Here is a 20,062-nt window from a genome sequence, read left to right as displayed (position 1 = left end):
TGGGGGGTGCTGATAGAGGGTGAGAAGAAGAAGGAGAGAGAGAGAGAGAGAGAGAGAGAGGAAGAGGGAGAGGGAGAAGGAGAGAGAGAAGAAGAGGGAGAGGGAGAAGGAGATTCGTGTAAAGAACTGCAAATGGTTCAGTGTGACCAGGGACTAGGGCATAAGTCTCAGGGAGATTAGGACAAAGAAAACCCGCCAGCTAGTAAAGAAGGGGGTGATGGGTGGGCTAAGAATCCTGGGACATCTTCTGTCTCCATTGACCCCTCTAGATCCACTGTCCACCTGGCTCTTCCTGGAAGACCTACTTTCATGAACTGCAGCTATAGGCCATGTGCCCCCAAGCTTCTGACAACAGATGGGGGAGGGGGAGGTGGGGAGCAAGGAGTGTCCTTCCTTGCAGGGCCTCCTAGCACTGCCTGTACTCCTTGACCAGCGACGGGCCCTGCAAGTGACACTGCCATCTCTGTTTGTCCTTCCAGGCTGGGGTGGGGCTGGGATACAGTGCTCTGCACCCCTGCACAGCCCTAGTACTGCACCATTTTGTGTGGTTTCCTGCACTTTGCACATACCGCGGAAAATCATTCCTTTGTCAAGTCCTCAAACTATCCTAACTGCAGTATGGCCTCTGGCCCGTGCTGGATCCAGGGTGACACAAACTGCTGGGACAATGGAGAGCCATAGGAGGCTTTTGACAAGGGGTGACAGTGTCAGATTTGTTTAGACTATTGACTATGGTTGTGCTTGGAGGATGGTGCACCGGGGAGGTGGCAAAAACACAGTGCAGGATTTGGAGGCTGAGTTGGGTCCTCAAGATAATTTGTGACCTTTATCAAGGTCACACAAGGAAACCTGGACTATGTGGCATGGAGGAGGGGTGATTTTGTTGCAGGCTTTCATTTATAACTTTTGCTTTTCATTTCTGTATACATTTAAGAGGTAGATACAACTTGCAAAGATGCTTAGAGTAATTTGAACACCAGTTTCTCCTCTACGTCAAGCAAAGAGCCCAATATCTGGTTGAGTACAACAGAAAGCAGAGTTTATTCAAGATCATTAAGACAGAGAGCAAACTGGCAAGGATTTAGAAGACAGATGCCCAGCAAGTGCTTTGAAGATATTCTAACTAGGTAGAAACTTGTTCTAATAAACAGGCACATTGCTCTGAATTCTCTGCAGCTTTCTGACAACTGCAATAGACAGCCTGGACAGGCCTGCTGTCTACATAGAGCTCCAGGTGCTGAGAGAGGGTTCAGGCAGGGGTATACCCTTCCCTCCCCATCCCCCAGTAACACCTCCAAATTCCTTCATACGAGGACTTCACAAAGGCCAGAGAATTTCTAGGATGTTCTCAAATCAGTTTGAGAGGTCTGTGTGGCCTACATCATCAATCTGAATAAAGAAGGCTAGAAAAGACAACTTTTCACAAGAGTCAATCTAGTCTTCAAATCGTGAGGATACCTTGTCTACACTGGCACCAATAAAGATCTTTGAAGGGAACATCCCATTAGTTCTTTTTTTTCTTGAAAGTTACTTCCCTTCTCCTTTGAAAGGACTGTAGTACTTACTTGGCTTCCCTCGGAGACAGAAAATGATTCACTTCCTTTGCCGATCCCTTTATCTGCTGAATGACTGTTTCTGAATTATCAACTCCTTCAAGTTCCAACTCCTTCCTGCTCATTTCTGCTTCTTTAGCCTCCACTTGCATCCTCCTTTTCCTTACATTGACCTTTTGCTTTGACTCTTTGACAAAAGCGTAATGGGATGAACCCCGGGAGCAGAGCCTTAGTGCACGGCATTGCCTAATGAATAACACACCTTGCCTGGGTTCCTCTGTGTGCTGTGCACACCATGGACTCCACAGTCTGATCCCTGTCACCCTGCAAGCCCTGAGGGCTTTGTGTCAGCCTGTTCTTCTTCCGAACCTTTGTATGTCTTTTCTTGAATGTCCTCTAGTGATCTTTTTACGAGTAATCTATAATACATTTCCCTGTTCCCATCTTGGTGAAGAACATCAGAATCCCCATGTACTGCTTATCATCCACTGCTCTCTGATTTTTATATTCAGAAATGAACACTTTTCTGAGAATCTGGACGTGGTGGAGGGCATCCTCTTTGTCACTGCCATCCCTCTTTTCCAGCTGTCCAGCTGCACCTGCAGGGACACCTTGTGGTAGCCTCATTAGCCCTCACCCAGCACTTGGTATACGTTGGCAGTGGGAATGCCCCCTCACTCTGTTTCAGCAGCCCTTGGGGGCCGAGGTGTGGCAGGACAGTGTGGGCAGATTGAAAGATGGCAGTAAGCAATGTGCCATTTCTGCTCCTCCCACACAGAGGGGACCCTACCCCTTACCTTGCATCCAGGTAACCTCTGAACTTGCTTTGACCAACAAAAGGCAATGAAGGTGTTGTTAAACAGTCATACCACCTGGGATTTCAGAGACTTGCAGTCTGGCTCGCAGTTTTGGAATCTAGCCACTGCTGGATGCTAGGAGGTGAGTCAAAGAAGCCCACAAAGAGGCCCAACCCATCTGGCCCCCCACTCTCCCAGGCCATGTGAATGTAGCTGTGTGAGAGCCACACAAGACCGGGAACCACCCAGTCAACCTGCAGGATTGTGAGAAATAAATCCTTGCTGTCTGCAGCCATTAAGTTTGGGGAAGATCATTATACAACTCTTAGGGGACTTGAATGGGCATGGGCAGGTAACTGTCCCCTTCACAAGCCTTGCCTTTCCTTCACAGCCTGCCCCCCTGTCACTTCCTCCACGTCTCCCCCCAGCACTGCCCTTTATTCCTGTTCTCTGTGACCTTGAGACCACATGGCCTCAAAGGATAATGACAGACGCCTCCATGAGGCACTGTGTGCCATGTTATTCCAGACAGGACGTGCAGTAGCTAATCATCTCATAAAATTATCTTCTACTTACAACACTGCAAATGGGCATTGTAATCCTTAGTTCTCAGATGAAGAAATTGAGGTTTGAGGTGACATGACTTGCTCAGGATTACCAAAAAGGGGTGGGCCAGGATTTGAACCCAAAGTTACACTTCGCAAATCATTCCCCATGTTGTAGTTATTGGTATGATCTGCTCCTGGAGGGAAAGGACACTGTTCCCTGGTGGGGGGTGAAGGGGATTCACAAGTACTGATCTGACCTCAACACCCTGACCCCTCAATATTGACTGGTGTCCTAAGCCCAGGAATGCGGAATTCTCTCTCCTCCTGTCTCACCCATGCTGCAGACACACACTCCTTACAGCTGGTCTTCACTCTCTGTCTTAACCTCGCTGTCCTTCCTCCCTCCTTTCCCAACAGAGCAGCCAGACATGGCAGTTGGGGTTGACAGCTCAGAAGGGAAGAGCCGGCATGGCTTTTCCACATTTAGCAGGGCAGCTGAGAGTCAAAAGTGAGGCTTGCCCAGCCCTCTTGGTTGAGGGATGCAGATGAGGAAGGCTTATGTAGAATCCTTTCATTTATTGAAATGATACTGATTTTCATGCAACATCAGGGTGAAGTTACAGCAAACTTCACAACCTATGTGATGCAAGAGCTGAGACTCAGGGGTCATTAGTCAACATGGGACACTGAGGCAAAGAGGCCTGCCCACATCAGACAGCCAGCGACTGAGCACAGTTCCTCTGACTACCTTTGGGGCCCCTCTTGCTGCCACTCCATAGCTCAGAGGACCCAGAAATTCAATGATGCTGGTGGAGGGGGTTGTAGGAGTTTCATGGGGGAGAGGAAATGGGATGTCCAGGGTGCAGGATGGGGGAGCTTGTGGGAACAGAGCTGGTGGCTTCTTCTGTGCCATCACTCAAGGTAGAGGAAGAAGAATCTAGTAATGGTTTGCTGTTCTTTTCCCTGCTTATTGGGTGACATTAAGCCAAAGGACTAAGACCCCAATGTCTTTCTGTTCCAGTGCTCTCTTCAGCATCACAGGGGAGCAGACCAAGGAGAGAGGGACTAGCAGAGTCATTGCAGTAGGAGTGCCAATCTCAGGGCCAGTGTTTGGACTCCTGTCATGATGCCAGAGAGACTTGGAATCCAGAGGGGGGTGGTTTTGGAGGAATCTGGGGAAGCTCTGGAGACCTGTTCAACAGATACCTCCAGGAAGCCTTCTCAGATCACAGTGCCTCTTACTGGACTTCCTCTGGCCAACTCTGCCTTCCGGGGCAGCCCCTGCTCTGGGAGGCAGTCAGTAGAACTCCAAATGTTTGTCGGTGGGGACGTTATACTTGAGCTTGTGGGCTTCAAAGAGGTCGTACAACTCTTTGATATACTGCTGGTGTAGCTGGTCCACCTGCTCCTGTGATGGATTTGGGGTCTTCTGCACCTCAATGGGCTTCCCCACTGCAAGACACAAAGATGGTGGGGTGCCAGATCAGGAACCAGCAGGGTCACAGAGGTCCTTGGGCCAGATTTCTACCCTGTGGACAGCTACATTGGAAAGTGCTCTGCCATATCTTTGACTCCTAATGCCAGGTGATGGGTTCCAAGATGTTAGGGTAACTGCAAGATTCTGCTATAAGAACAGCACCACCAGCTGGCATTGCAATGTGCCAGGCAGTGCGCTGGATGCTTTACACGCATTATCTCCTTTCATCCCATAACAATACTACAGGGGGAGAACCTCTTATTATTTCCACTTGACTGGTGAGGCACTGAGGCTCAGAGAGGTTAAGTAACTTGTACAAGGTCACAGATCCAGGAAGATTCAGCGCCAGATTTTAAATCATGCAGATGTGCTCTTGGCTTCCAGGCCATATGCTTCTGGGAATCTAGACACCACATTAATAGGGTCTGTCTTTCTAGAATGAGGTAGAACCACAGCATATACATCTCCACTTCTCCCTGCTTCTTCCATTGTGCCCTGCACTGCCCGTCATTCTAAGGAGGAGTCAGGAAACTAACTTCATCCTACTAGTTCTGCTTGGCTTCCTTCTCCCCTTGAGAATAGCTCTGGAGTCAGCTGCAATATTAATGCTCATGAAAATATTCCCACACAAGACTGGGATGGTCATGGTATAAGGATTTACCAAGACTGTGTTCAATTCGCAAACAAATGGAGGATGGAGATGGATGGATGGATGGAGATGAATGGACCTCTTTCTACCAATTTTGTCTTCTGGAGAGAAAACAAATGAGGTGTCCACATAACTAAGGCCATTTAGTGCTAAGTCCATGCACTAAATATCATGCCCATTATTTACAGGAAAATCCCTCAGCTATTAATTCATGGCCTATCCATTGCTACTTTGCACACAATTCTAACTGACTTGGAATGCCCTTTTTTTGTATCCATCTTTTCCAATAAATTTTATTAGATCCTCTAGGCTGGAATTAAACTTTCCTTTTCTGGTATAATAAAAAGCCAAAATGACCCCGAGTCAAACCATAAATTTGTTATTCCATAGCAGCCTGATTTTTTGGAAGTTAGTTAATTTTTTTGAGTCTCAGTTTGCCATTCATGAAATGGGATAATAGTCCCTGCCTCAAAGACTGTTAGGATAAACTGAGCTCCTGCATGTAAGGGAACTGTGCAGTGCCTGGCACCTGGCAGCTACCCAGTGGTCAGTAGTGGCTAGTGATTGCTCTTCCTTGTACCTGTTAAAGTTTTCATCCTGCCTTCTAGTAGGATTAGCCGCTTGTGTGTCTGTTTTCCAACCTAGAAGGTGAGATCAAAGTGGGATGTGTCTGGGCCTCCCCCGTGGGCAGCGGGTTGGTTGAGCACAGTGCTGTGAAGCTGTCCGCAGCCTCTACAGCGCGGGTTCGATCCCAGCCAGCCACGGAGCTACCCACATGGCACGGCAGACCTCTCCTGTCTCTCCTGCTGCTCCCCTCAGCTGTGTATTTCAGTCAGTCTGCTTGTTCTGACCCCCACTCTGTCTCTGGTGTATCCTCTCGCCCTCCCACATCTCTGGCCTGTACCCTGGTTCTTGTATGCATGAATAAATAAAATCTTTAAAAAAAAAAAAGGGATGTGTCTGGCCCATCTCCATATCCCCTTGCAACACAGAACCAGGCCCCTTTCCCTGCAGCCCACTCTCTCCCAGCCTGAGTCTTAACTCACCCACGGTGTTGATGGGCTGGCGGTAAGGTATAAGACCGAAGCTGTACTGGAAGACACCACGGCCATGGAAGAGGGGGAGGGAGATGCTCATGACCTTCTGCAGCCGGTTCTGGATCCAGCGCAGGTAGGAGCCTGGAGCATTCTCTACCTGGTCATATAGGTTGTTCTCTCCAAAGGAGTAGATTGGCACAAGAGGCACCCTGAAAGGAGACAGAGAGGGTGTATGTGGGAGGCCCCAGGGCAGGCCAAGCTGGTCACCTAGCTTTCCACAGGGACCCAGTGACCAAGAATTGGAGCAGAAGACAGAGCTCTGGGGTCTGCCTGAATTTGGAGGTCCGAGCTTTCTTACAGATCTGCCGGGTTCTGTCTGAATTTGGAGGTCTGAGCTTTCTTACAGATCTGCGGGGTTCTTTGAACCTGGTCAGTTCTTGGCCTCCTCTCGGAGCCACAAACTCCCAGGTGTGCCACTACAGCTAGACCAGAAGGCTTCAGAGTCCTCCCAGCTACAAAACATCTGCAAACTTTCTAGAAAAATCTCTCCTGCCTCAGGGGCTTGTATTCTTCCAAGAGGCTGGAAGGTGGGAGAACAGCTCTATGATATGCCCCAAACTGTATTCTCCCAGATTCCCTGGGTCTCAGATCTTGTGCTGGCTAGTCCCTTCCCATCTAGGCCCTTTGACAACGAGTCTCTCTTCTGGAATCTTTTCTAGGTATTGGTGCACCAGGCAGTAACATCGCTCATCAAAATAAAACCATCGTTGGAAGGGATTCAGAACCTCCCTGCCAAAATAGGATCTGCATTAGTCTCTGCTTCTCTCATCCCACCAAAATAGTATCCTTGCTAGTCTTCGGTGGAACAGAGAACGCCTTCTCCAGATACCCGTGTATCAGGGCGAGCTTGATAAAACCCTTGCGGTTTTTCAGCAGCAGCGCGTAGTTTCCAGGCCTGGCATCCAGAGCCTCCTGGGCACCCCCTATAATGATGGTCAGCAGGTTTCCACCACCTTTCTTGTTCAGAATATGGGCCGCGCTCTCCTTGTCTGATGCCACCAGCCCTGGGGAGAGAGGAAGGTGATCAGGTATGGGGTGAAGGGACAAGGATGTGACCCAAAAAAGAGACCCCTATAGCACCCACAGAGACATGGATCTCCCATCCCACCCACTCCAGCTGGGAGTCTCCCTGAGGGCTGGGACGAGCCCTCCTCCCTCTTCCCAACCCCCTCTCTGAGCTCATTCCCTTCACCATGTCACGGGAAGTGTTTCCTTGGGTCTACCCTCCTTCTCCTGCATATGCTCTTGGATGAAGTCCAGAACTGTTAGCAACCGTCCCTAACATTCTTCCAGACTCATCTTCTTGGTTACCCAGGGTGGGGAGACTCACCCGCCAACATAATGTAATCCCTGAAGAAGGGGATCCGGAACCACACGTTCAGCATCATCAGGTGGGAGCAGATGCCAGGGAACTTGGAAGAAAAGCCGGTGCTCTCCGTGCACAGATTGATAAAGGCTCCCGTGGCCAGGACTCCGTGGGGGTGGAAGGCGGCGAGGTAGTTCCGGGAGGGGTCCAGTTCAGCAGTCTTGATCAGCTGCGGGGATAGCAACCCAGTGAGCCAGAACCGAACCTGCCTGCTAATCCTGATCTGCCATTCAAGTGTGGCCTTGAGCGAGTCACACGCCCTCTCTGCGTCTCAGTTCTTGTGAAGGTTGAGATTCGGCGGGTGAATATGCCCAGTGATACCGTGATGCAGGCCGCGTCTAAGAGTTGCTGTTGGCTTTGGACAACTGGCATCTGTAGAATGGGGACATTTGGGACATTTGGCCCTGACCCATTCGCCTGTCAGGACTGCTGAACCCCCGCCTTAGGGTGCCCTGGGGATTACCAAGACTATAATTTGAAGACATCAAAAGGCCCCGCGGGGGCACCAATTTAACAAAATTCAATAAGAAAAACAGGCACTCGCAAGCATTCTCAAGATGCACCAGGACGGGGTTCCTGTTAGGAAAGCTGACCACAGATATGAGGCATCCAGGAGGGGAGGGAGAAAGAGAAAAGATGGGGGCGCGGTGAACAGCGGGGAGGAAGAGCATAAGGAAGAGCACAATATGTGCTGTAATTGCTGCCTTGCATCCTCAGTTTGCCTAGCAGAGGGAGGTGTGGCCACACAAAGATGGACAGAGGCTGGCAAGTCCTCCCCGGTGCCTGCACTGGCAGGCTGGACTTGGCACCTGGGATGGTGACTGGGGAAGGAGAAAGCTAGGTTGTGTGACTGAGGAATTGTTTCTTTTTAATTGATATAATTAATGTACCATAAAATTCACCTTTTAAGGTATGCGAGTCAGTGGTTTTAGCATATTAAAAAAAGGATGCAATCACCACCACCATCCAGTTCCAGAGCCAGACCCCTGTCCCCTAGCCCTGACAACTACTCATCTACTTTTGTCTCTGTGGATTTGCTTACTCTAGATATTCCATATAAATATAATCATATACCGTGTGGTCACGTGTCTATCTTCCTCACTTAGAATATTTTCAATGTTCCTCCATATTGAAGCATGTTTTGGTACATCATTCCTTTTTCATGACTGAATACTATTTCAGTGTATGGATAGGTCACATTTTGTTTATCAGCTGATGGACATTTGAGTTACTGCCATCCATTGACCATTACAAATAAAGTGGCTCTGAGCACTGGGGTATAATTCTTCGCTGGAACATATTTTCAAATCTCCTACAGTAGGGGGGTTTGCTCCTTTTAATGGTAAAACCCTTGCCCAGGAGACTAGAGTGCTACAGCAGACTCCAGACTATTGCAGGCTCTTGTCTCTACTATGTTTACCTAGTCTCAAGTGCTGTTGTCACTGTTCCCAAGAGCTCCCTGTCCTGATGGCTCCTTTATGATTCACAAAGCACCCACACCAATCTCACTGCAGCCAGGGAGTCTGGCTGCAGGGTGAGAACCCCAAGGAGAGAGGTGAGCAAACTGAGATCAGAGGGGTAAGTGATCTGCCCAAAGCCCCATGGCTGACCCAACACAAGTCCTGCTGTTTCCTGCAGAGCCCACCAGAGATAGAGCCAGGAAGCCCTGTTCCTGACCTAGGGAGATATTCCAGGACTCAGGACTATTTCAGCATCTTTTTCTTTCTAAGTCAAACTTGGAAGGTCCAGAGCTCTAGGGCTTCCTCTCTTCGAGGAAGGTGGTTTTTGCATCAGCTCCAGGGCCTGACCCTGGAGAAGCTGTTCATGTGTTCATGGCCTATTTATGTACCGCTACTACCTCTTGGCAGGTTAAAAATGCAAGCAGAACCTGATTCGGTGGATCTGGCACTAGTTTGGGGCATCTGAAATGTGACAAATTTCCCAGAGGATTCACTATACATCAAAGTATGAAAATCACCACTCGGTGAACCTTTCAGGTTCAGGCAATTGGTTATCTCTCTCTCTCTCTTTCTCTCTCTCTCCTCCCTCCACCCTCCCCCTGCCCCCGTGGCCCCAATGTGGCCTTGGGCAGGCTTTTGTCCCCCTGGCCTGGTCTCAGCCTTGTTTGTTCACTTTTCCACAGTCGTGCACTCACTTAACAGACTCACAGACACAAAGAGATGTTCCCTCAGTTCTAAAATGCACTTTTTTTTTAGCATTTTAATGTTTTGTTATCAAGATGCATTTGACAATTCTAGTTGGCAGTCAGGGATGGGAAGAGAGTCCTGCCCACTTACACAAATAATCACCCAGCCAAAACTGCCCATGGTACCCATTCCCAGGGGAGAAAACCTCCCCTCCAGCTACCTTGCTGGGAGGGCAGGTGGCAGGAAGAGTGGTGGAAGTGAACAGGGAGGGAGTGACCCCGCTCCCTGCAAGTCTGCCCTACAACTGAGGGGCAGCTGTGCTCTGGGGCAGTGCCCCTGCCGTGGCAGAGGTAGGAGTCCTGGCAGGGACCCTGGCAGGAAAAAGGGAGCATCCTCTGGATGGGCAGCTGGTGCCCTGACCCCTGACTCAAGTGAAGTGAGCCCAGTGTGCTGGGAGGTGGCAGGGCTGGGAGGCAGGGCATGACGTCCCCAGCGATGCCTGCAGGGCTGTGGAGGAAGTGAGGGCTCTTCCTAGGTGGCTGTGGTGGGGGCGGGTCAGGAAGGTGTCCTGCACTGCCCTGCACCTGCAGCATTTCCTGACGCCGGAATACAGCTCTGGCCACAGTGCTTTGCCCCTCCTCAGGCTTTGGCCTGTGTAAACAGTGTTTACTCTGAGACGATGACTTTTTCCTGGGCAAACTCAGCTCCCAGACTGGTCTTCACCAAGAAGAAGAGACAGCTCCTCCTACATGACATATTGCCTGACTCTCCCAATTTATTCTTTTGGAAGCTGATAGGGTGAGCTTAGAAAGCTCCAAGGCCCACAGTTGCCTAATTTTGCTTTAAATTCTACCACTTGACGCTAGTTCATGTAATCACAGTAAGAACTGAGAGAAACTAAGAAATCCCACATGTATTTGAGAGCAGAGGCTTGTACATGTGGGGGAGCTACAGCACAGCTGGTACTCCCTACCCCAAGTTGCTTGCAGGACCTGTGCTACAAAGGGGTGTGGAACTTACAGGGTCTCCTGAGAGATGGTTAAGAGGCAAATCTGCAGGCACAGCCTTACTCCTGCAAGCTCCCTGCCTAGGAGGGTCAACAAAATGCATGCCATCTCGCCCTCTGCTGGCCACAAGGTGGTACTATCTGCCTTCTGCAGGTGGTGATGCAACAGACCCACAGTGGGTGATAATCCTGAAACACAGAGACTTTCTGAAAATTGAGTCCAGTGTTCTACCAGCACAGTAGTGTCAAGGTGGAGAAATTGTCCTCGAGATCTCCCTGGCTGGGAGGAACAGAAGGATGGTGGATAGGACGGGCACAAGCTATCTCTGCTTCAGGTGCAAAGAGTGCCAGCTGCGGGCCTTTGGGGGTCCTGGACAGACCAGGAGACAGGCTCCTGGAGAACATTTAGTTCAAGAACCCCACTTCTGGGGGCCTCCCTGGTGGTGCAGATGGTTGAGCACAGCGCTGTGAAGCTGTCCGCAGCCTCTGCAGCATGGGTTCGATCCTGGCAGGCCGGGGAGATACCCATATGGCACAGCAGACCTCTCCTGTCTCGCCAGCTGCTCTCCTCAGCAGTGTACTTCGGTCAATCTGCCTGTTCTGTTCCCCACTGTCTCTGGTGAATCCTCTCACCCTCCCGCACATCTGGCCTGTACCCCGGTTCTTGTATGCATGAATAAATAAATCTTTTAAAAAAAAAAAGAACCCCACTTCTGGGCCTCCCTGGTGGCACAAAGAGTTAAGACGCTGCTCTATGAAGCTATCAGCAGCCACTGCAGCACAAGTTTGATCCCCAGCCAGGGAGGTGACCCACATGGCACAGCAGACCTCTCCTGCCTTGCCCACTGAGACAGTGTTATTTCAGTACACCTGCCTGTTTTGCTTCCCTCTCTGTTTCGGGTGAATCCTCTCACCCACTGCATCTCTTACTTACATCCCAGCTCTTGTTATGCATAAAAAAGTCAATCTTTAAAAAAAAAAAAAAGAACCCCAGTTCTGTGGAATGGCCTCTACTTCCCTGATTGCTTTATACCTGAAAACCTCTTCAGTTTCATCCCCAGGCATACCTTCTGCTTTAGTCATACTAAATGCATATCAAGCCAACTGCTCAAAGATCTCAACTTCTGGGCCTGTGCTTGTGCATTTCCCTTTGCAGGTCACCTTTCTTTCCCTGGTGAACTCAGGATTCAGCTCGCAGTGGGAGGTGAAACCACAAAGCCAGCGTCCACAGAACCAGAAAGCTCTACCAGACGCTAGAACCTACCCACGGTTTTCTTTGGCATAGGAGCTGATGTCACATCCACTCCCGGGCCACTTTCCCATGGAAACTGACCTCCCCAACACAGCAGAGTGAGACTGGGAAGAGAAGGAAGGAAGGGATTCCAGAATCTCAAAGCTCAGAGGTCTTGAGCAGGGCTGGGAGACCCTGCCTATGACCGGCCCCTGCTCCACCGGGACCCAGCAAGCTGCTTGTCTTTGCTGACAAGATCCAGGAAGGGTGTCCTGCAGAGGAAGCACTTCTGGGGGTTGAAAAAAACTGACTCCTCCCCTGGGTCCCTCAGGCTAGCTCAGTACTGCCCACTTGCTCTGCCTTCAACCCCTCTCAGCCCTCGGGAGCATGAAGGTCTCTGTCAGCCGCTCGCCCAGCCCTGTGCCCAGCCCTTGACCTCTGCCCTGCTGCCCTGCCCTGTCCCGCCCTTGCCCTTTGTCCAAAGGCCTTGTTCACCCAGGTGCCCTGGGGTTCTGCATCACAGGTGCTGCCCAGCCTTTGCTAGAACTTCTGGGTCCCAGGATTCCCAGAAAGGAGGGAGCCCTGGCTCCTGCTGCTGAGGGCCCATAGCTCAGGCCACTTGCTTAACCTCTGTGAGTCTGTTCTTCCCAACCTCTCCTCCCCCTTTACCAGCTGGGGGCCAAATTCCTGGAAGGGCAGGAAGAGGTGGGACTCCTGGAGAGGTTGGGAGGAGCCACAGCCAGACCTGAGTCAATTCCCCACTGACTCACTCAATGCGAGCCACTGGCTGCCTGAGCCCTCCCGGGTGCTGTCCCGCCAGCTCACTGCATCCGTGCAGCCCAGGGCTGGGTGTTGCATTATCTCCTTTGCATCAGAGGAGACTGAGGCGCAGACTCCCTCAAGGCCACACAGCTGGTGTGTGGCAGACATGGGACTGGCACCTCTCAAGAGTCAGCCTAGATCCGGCGAATCCTTCAGAGCTTCCTCCTCTCCTGCTACCAGAGGAGGGTCCTGCTCGGCTCCTGTGTCCCTCGGCCTCCCCACCCATTCCCATCTGCGCAGTGAATCCTGCCCGGCTGCTTCCATCCAGGGGTTTACTCGGTCTGGGACTGAGCAAAGGAGACAAAGCACAGCTTCACTCCATTCAGGGGTCTGCTTCACTTGGGACTGATCTTTGGGTCCAGGGTCCAGGGTCCCCATGGCCAGATGGTGCCCCGAGGCAGAATTAGCCATGTGAGTCAGGGTGCTCACTGGAGAAGGGAAACACCGGTTCAGAGTGTGCGAGGCTTTGCTGGAGGACACCTGGCTTTCGAGGCAGCACAGAACCCGAAAGCCAGTTCAGGCCTCTCCCCTGCCCCTTTACCATAGTTAACACACAGACTTTAAAACCAGTAAAGGGGCTTGCTGTGTGACCTTGGTCACATCCCTGTCGCCCTCTGGGTGTCAGTCTCCTCATCTAAGTAGGGACTAAATGGTTCTTTGGGACTTGCCAATTTATTTATTGCCAAAGAGTTTATACCTATATGAAATGCAGGCCACATCCTATGCCCTACAGAGACATCCCCCCAAATCCTGTACATTTACTACCCCTCATATTGGCCCCACATCTCACAGATGGGAAACCATGACAGAAAAGAATCTGGACTCATCCCCAGACTCTGGAATTGCTGCTTCCTGCCTCCCAGCCAGTATCCCGCTCAAGCACACAGAGCTGTTGTACCCTGTGGAGATGGGGTGCCATGATCCTGGCCACATCCCAGTCAGTGCCCACACTCACCGAGATAGGGAAATAATCCCTCATGTAATTCCAAATGATGTTACGCCTTCCGAAATCACGGGATCTGCCCCCCCTGCTGGGTGTGTCCCGGTCGAGGTACCACCAGACTGAGTATAGGACGCTGATGAGCCAGAATCTTGTGAAGAGGAGGCCTATGAAGATCATGATGCTGGTCTGGGCTGGGGAGGGAAGCAGTCAGAACTCAGAGGCATGAAAAGAAGCAGGTGAGATGCCCAGACCCTGTGCTCACCATGCCCAGCCAAGAAGCACTGTTCTGTCCATCCCGTGGCCCCAGGAGCAAACGACCAGCTGCCGGGCCTTCAAGGAGGAGACAATGGAGTCAGTCAGTGCACCCCAGGAGCCTGGATTTGAATCCAGGTAGGTCTAACTCTAAAACTAATTTTTGCCCACTGGAATAGGCTGCCTTAATCATTCTGGTCTTTCCTCTCCACTTCCTCTTTCCAAAAAAGTCATCTGCATCCACCAGGTTCTCATAAATGCCCAGTGGACACTGATAGGATTAGTTTCATTCCTTCAGGACCTCAGAGAAAAGAAAGGAGACGCTCTTGGTGCCCAGACCTCTTTCTATCCCCTCTCAGCCCCGTCTTCCCAGAGATAAACGGGGCCGGCTCCCTCCTCTTGCTGAAGTCTTCCCAAGGCTGCCCTCTTCCGAGGCCCAGTCTCAGCAGGCCAGCCTGTGCTCATGCTTTCTTTGAGCTGGCCCTGTTCCAGCTCCCTTTGCCACACACCCAATACTCTGACTCAGTGTTCCTAAAACCATCTAACTCTTAGTTTTTTCTCATGCTGTTTCCTCTGCCTGCAATCCTCTTTCCTGGTGAAGGAGGGAAGGAGGAAGCCACCTCCTGTTTCCTGTAGGTCAGCATAATCCTTCTGTATTTTGTATCTGTGTAGTCTATGAAGCCAGTGCCTAATCTGATACCAATGGTGCACCATTCCCAGAGAATATCACTCCTTCCCCAGTCCATGCCTTCCACCCAATACCCGTAGTCTCATATTCTCAAAGAAAGCCAGTTTCTGCCTGTGTATTTCATTTGAAAGTAGTATACACTAGGCCTGTCATTCCTGGCTGGCTTCCTGGAGGAAAGAGCTTTTGACATAGTCTGAATAGTGGTAGAATTTATAAGCTGGAGGATGCAGGTTGGGTCCTACAAATATATACTTTACATGGAGTACCTGTGATAAGACAGGTATACCTGGGTATGCAGCCATGAAGAACAGACATTCCTGTTCCTTATGGAACAGACTTCCCAGTCTTGTGCTTGGGATACTTCATTTTTCACATTTTTATTGTGGTAAAATTCACGTAACATAAAATTTATCATCATAACCACTTTTAAGTGTACAGTGTCACTGACATTAAGTACATTTGCATTGTTTTGTAACCATCATCACCATCAAGTGTTAAACAGCCTCCCGTACCCTTCCCCGAACCCTTGTCAATTCTATTTTCTGTCTCTATGAATATAACTATTCTAGGTAACTTGTCTAAGAGGAATCATAAAGATCTTTTTGTGACTGGCTTATTTCGTTGACAATAATATCCTATAGGTCCATTCACATTGTAACCTGTGTCAAATTTCACTCCTTTTCCTGGCTGAATAATATTCCAGGGTATGTATGTACTAAACTCTGTTTATCCATTCAGCCAGTCAATGAACTGATGGATATTTGGGCTGTCTTTGCACTTTATTTTTTAAAAAAAATATTGAATTAGTGACTAATAATGAAAAGTGGGGAGACTAAATATACAAACCTAAATACCTGAATTCTCTTGAAAAAACTGGAAGATGTTAACAACCCTGCATCACCTAACAGGGTTTCCAACCACCACGGCCTACTAGGGCGCTGTCCTTTTGGGCAAAACCAGAAGCTGGGTGGGTGGCCACACTTTAGGAAAGCCAGTTTAGAGAATAAAAATAAATTGTTCACGGCAGCTACCTGGACAGTGGGGTGATGAGAAGTCTTTCACTTGTAGGGTGCTCTTTCAGTTGGAGTGTGCTCTAATAGCATGTATTCATTTTGCAGTCGGGAAAAAATAAGTTTGGGGAAAAAAGGCATTCGGCCTTGAACAGAACAACCTCTTCCTGCTCCACCAGCCCTCCGGCCTGAGCTCACCCTGTCACCCTGCTCAGCAAGCCAAAGGCAGGCTTGTATGTCTTTTCAGTTGCTTAGCAAGAGAGACGCCTTTCACCTCATGTCTCTAAGAGGGAAAAAATTTAACCCCCCTTTACAGGGGCCCAGAGAGAGCGTGAAAACTGGCTAAGGTCACACAGCAAGCGAGTAGAAGGGGGCCTGAGATTCCATCCACCCTTTTGGGTACATCATGCCCCAACATTCACTCAACAATGGTTTATTGGTTCCAACTCTCCTAGAAGCTTGAGATGCTCCTGAGAATGAGACAGACTGCTTGAAAGAAGTTTACCTTCCTTGGTGAATGTGTGTATAGAGAGGAGAGGAGTGGAAACAGGTAGTAAACAAGTAATCCTTTGGAAAATATTTGACTCTAGTCCCTGCATCGGAGGGTCCTAGTTGACTTCTCTGGGTACTTCTTTGACCCTCTCCAAAATGTATCCTCCGACTCCAACATGAACCAGTTCAGCGAATGTGCCCCTACTCTCCTGCCAGCCTCTAATCCTTACTGTTCTTTAACACTCTTCTTGAATTCCACTTCTCTGTCTCCCTCCAAGCCCCATTCCCCTGTGCTAAAACACTGCTCACACAGAGAAGCAGCTCCATGGCACCTTCTGTTCCAGGTCCCATAAGGCTTGCAAGATCAACTACACCCAAAACTAAACTTGACCTCTCTTCCCTGAGTTCCCCAAGTCTTTCCCTCCCTAGGTCTTACATTCAGTGAGGATGATGCACCAAGCTGTGGACAAGGCCTGGGCATCAATCTGACCTCCCCTTCCAGCCCTACTTGTGGTCACCTACCCTGAGAACATCTCCTATATCTTTCTGGTATGGGAGATTCTTCCACCACCCCATTGCCAGCCTCCCTAGACCAGGTTTGGCAAACTTTTTCTTAAAGGACCAGATTCTATTTTAACTTTGTGGCAACTTGGTAGATGTCATATAGGTACTGACCCCTTTAAAAATGTAAAGACACTTCTGAGCCCGCAGACCACAAAACAACCAGTGGGTTGGATTTGTCCCCATGGGCCATAATTTGGGGACCCCAATCTAGATTGTGACTGTCCCTTGAAATTGCTGTTCCCCCGCACCCCAAAAATGGCAGCTGCCTTGGCTGCAGCCATAGGGACCTTTCGCACACAGGCTGGACCTTATCACTCACCCACCTAAAACTCTCCTGGGGCCACCCTTTGCCTGAAAGATAAGGGGGAAGGAAAAGCCTCTGCCTCTGGTGTTGTGGGCCCAGATCCCTTGGCTCAGCGGCCCTCCCTCTAGTCCTGCTGGCTCAGGGCTACTTTTTTTTTTTAATATATATTTTTTACATCATTTTTCATTTTTGCACAATGTATGCATTTTCATCTTGGTTATATTCCCCATACAATTCCCACCCCCCCTTGTTTTGATCCTACTCCCTCCTTCCCACCACCCCCCCTCCATAGTGTCTTTCTGCTTTATAGTTGTTTGTTGATTTTGATTTTTACTTTATTATAATTAGTCTTTGACCTCCCTGTGCCACTGACACTCCCAGCCATGGCTCTGCAGGCCAGCGGTGGACATGGCAAGTCTGGTACATTCCTGCTTGAGAAGCTCACATGAGGCAAGCTGCGCATGGTGTCCATCCTCCCCCGTGATCACCTGGCCATAGCCTGCCTTCTCTGGGCCCCAGTGCCCTTTGTCCAGGAGCCAGCAGACCGGCTGCCTGCCCTGTGCATCGGCCTCCTCCCCGTGTTCTCTCCACCCACAGGCCCACACTCCTCCAACCCCCTCAGCTCTCCCTCCTCCCTGTACCACCTTTCCTCTTTTCCTTTGGCAGAAAGAGGACATCAGGGCCCCACATCTACAATCCTGGGCATTTAAGGCACTTGGAGTCCCTGGGTAATGGGAGGGTAACCAGAAATATGTAAAATGTTTAGCAACTCTTAGGATAACACACACATCAGTCATAAGCAATGCTAAGGCTGGGGGAGAGGAATCCTTTAGGTACAAAATGGAATTTTTGAGGGAGAGAGACAGTGTGTGTGTGTGTGTGTGTGTGTGTGTGTGTGTGTGTGTGTTTACAATGGCTGTTGACTGCCTGTACAGAGTATGCCATATTTTAACACCACAGTGTTGGTACCTGTGTACACTCTGAACACCAGCCATTCCTGTGGCTGCCAACCCATTGCTGGCAGACAAGAATTCCACAGCCTCCCAGTCACTCTCTCTTTCCAATCCACAGCCCCAAGCCCTTCTGGGAAAGATTCCCTTAATAGAACTGGAGTTTGGGCAAGTGTAGCCTCTCCTGCTGCAGTTGATGTGTTCACTGTGGGATGGAGCTATTCCTGACACTCCCAAGCTCCCAGGCCACAGATCTGCCAGTCTTGGGGTGTGCAAAGCCAGCTGGGCCTACCTGGTTCCAAAAACTCACACAAGGCAGGCTGAGATGATAGCAGCTGCCCTCCCTCTCATCCTAAGTAAGAGGACAGAATCATCCTCTGGCCCCAGTCCAAGGGCCAGGCCAGGTCTGTGTGGGACAGAAGTAAGTACATTTCTTCATTTCACAACAGCCCTGTAAGGTCAGTGTTATCATCCCACTTCTACAGATGGTGAAGTAGAGACCCAGAGAGGTCCTGATAGGAGTGAAGGATGTCCTGAGCAAACTCCAGACAGGCTTTGTGGCCTCCACCCCCACAACACTGGGAACTACAAATCCCATGATCACCAAAGGGAAGGTTGCGAGGACCAGAGGGCAGAGTTAAGCAACTAGGTTCTCGGTTTGGGTGTTTAACTGGCCATGTGGCCGGGGGTCGCTGGCTTGGCCACCAGGCGTGCTAGGTTTTTGCCAGCTTACTGGGTCACTGGGATTCCAGGTCAGCAGAACGGGTAGGACACATTTACGAACTTATCTCCCTCTTTTTCTCCCTTAGTTATTCACTTCCCCTTCCCTTGTAAATAAACCTTTTATCAACCTTTTGTGTGTGTCTGCAGTTTAGCATTAATAAGTCCCCTTTAAGCACATGGGTGAGGATCCACAGTCAGGCAACCCCATTTTATATCAGGGTTTGCCCTGTTACAGTCAGGCGTGGTCCCCCTGTTACAGGGCAGCCCCGATACAAGGACATCCTTTCCCCCTAACACCCCAAGTTCACACAGCCAGTCAGTTGCTCAGCCAGATCTCTGACCTGAGCCCAGGTTTGCCTCATCACTCCCAATCCACTCTCAGCCATATCTGCTCTCCCCCTCCTATTGTCTAGGATCCCCTCTTTCCCCACCCCCAATCTCCTTTTCCTCCTCTGTGAAAGAAAGGAAGGAAGGAAATCGACCCCTCGAACATTTTGAGAAGCCTGGGGCTTTCCCACAATCGCCTAGATCCTTCCCTGCTTCACCAGCCCATCTGCGGCAGAGGCTCTGTCCTAGCACCAAAGTGAACCCAAGACCAGTTGAGTTAAGCAATCTGCCTAAAGCCACAGGTGGTACCTTCTCCCTACCTGAGGACCTCCATGGCCTCCAGAAGCCTCCAGATAGGTCCAAGAGGGTCCTCTGGGTAGGGCTCTCATCTCCACTAAGGTCTTTCCACCCTCTGTGCACTGTGTGCGGACCTGGAGTACAGGTGCCATGGTCTCCTGTCCCCCTAGCCCGTCCCACCTTACCCAAGGTCAAGAAGGAGAGGACCCACTGCAGGACTGCAAGGGTCTGCAGCCTGCGCTCCCAGGGCACGGACAGGGGTGCGAACTTCACCATGCTGGCCCCTCAGCCTCTTCTTCAGGACTGCTGTGGCCCCAGGTTCCCACTGGCTTTTGGTGTTGCCTGAGGTTGTGTAAGCACTGGGGGAGGGAGGAGGTGCCTCACCCAGCCCAGCCCAGCCCAGCCCAGCCTCAAGTCCTCCCTGCCCTCCCCGCCCCCCATCCAGGGACCTGTTTCCTACAAGAAACCTTTGACTTCACCTGCCTTGGGCTGAACCAAAGAGGAAAAGAACAACCCTTATCCAGGGCAGCTGCCTCCTCTGGAAAAGCCATCCTTATCTGCCAGGCCACATTTCTCTGATTGCACGTATCTGGCCCTTCACTTGGCAGGTAAAATCAAAGTACAATGCAATGCTGTCCTCTTCCCACTCACCCAATGACCTGACTACAATTGTTTCTTCTCTCTCCTGTCATTGTTACCCATAGGTCAAAGGGAAACTGACATTAGGAAATTCTTAACATTAATTCTTAACTGACATTAGGAAATATTCAGTGGTTTTTCAGAAACTCAGGCAAAATTCTAAAGCAAAATTAGGTTCAT

General features: G+C 50.2%; 1 protein-coding gene and 1 pseudogene across 1 annotated transcript; both read right to left on the bottom strand.

Annotated features, from left to right (window-relative positions):
- Positions 1–1,561: 1,561 nt before the first annotated feature.
- LOC119255044 (dnaJ homolog subfamily C member 9-like) lies at positions 1,562–2,357 on the bottom strand (annotated as a pseudogene).
- Positions 2,358–3,642: 1,285 nt separating this feature from the next.
- Positions 3,643–19,554, bottom strand: MOGAT2 (monoacylglycerol O-acyltransferase 2). Its single transcript, XM_037521799.1, has 6 exons — positions 19,429–19,554; positions 13,649–13,827; positions 7,452–7,656; positions 6,951–7,125; positions 6,071–6,270; positions 3,643–4,350 (listed from the first exon to the last, which is right to left on the bottom strand). The coding sequence occupies exons 1-6, from the start codon at positions 19,517–19,519 to the stop codon at positions 4,196–4,198; spliced, it is 1,005 nt and encodes a 334-aa protein (XP_037377696.1). The 5' UTR covers positions 19,520–19,554; the 3' UTR covers positions 3,643–4,195.
- Between the last annotated feature and the right edge of the window lie 508 nt (positions 19,555–20,062).

This window comes from Talpa occidentalis, unplaced genomic scaffold (genome assembly GCF_014898055.3).
Source record: "Talpa occidentalis isolate TD23 unplaced genomic scaffold, MPIMG_talOcc4v2.1 talOcc4.3, whole genome shotgun sequence".
In the NCBI taxonomy this organism is placed as follows: domain Eukaryota; kingdom Metazoa; phylum Chordata; class Mammalia; order Eulipotyphla; family Talpidae; genus Talpa; species Talpa occidentalis.
Note: the sequence above shows the minus strand (reverse complement) of the source record. Positions and strands in the feature narration are given on the sequence as shown.

Coding starts and splice junctions, on each gene's coding strand:
- MOGAT2 (XM_037521799.1), bottom strand. CDS start 19,519: ATGGTGAAGTTCGCACCCCTGTCCGTGCCCTGGGAGCGCAGGCTGCAG. Junction 7,657..13,648: donor GGGATTATTTCCCTATCTCG/GTGAGTGTGGGC, acceptor CTATCCCCGCAG/CTGATCAAGACTGCTGAACT. Junction 4,351..6,070: donor CCAGCCCATCAACACCGTGG/GTGAGTTAAGAC, acceptor TGTGTCTTGCAG/TGGGGAAGCCCATTGAGGTG.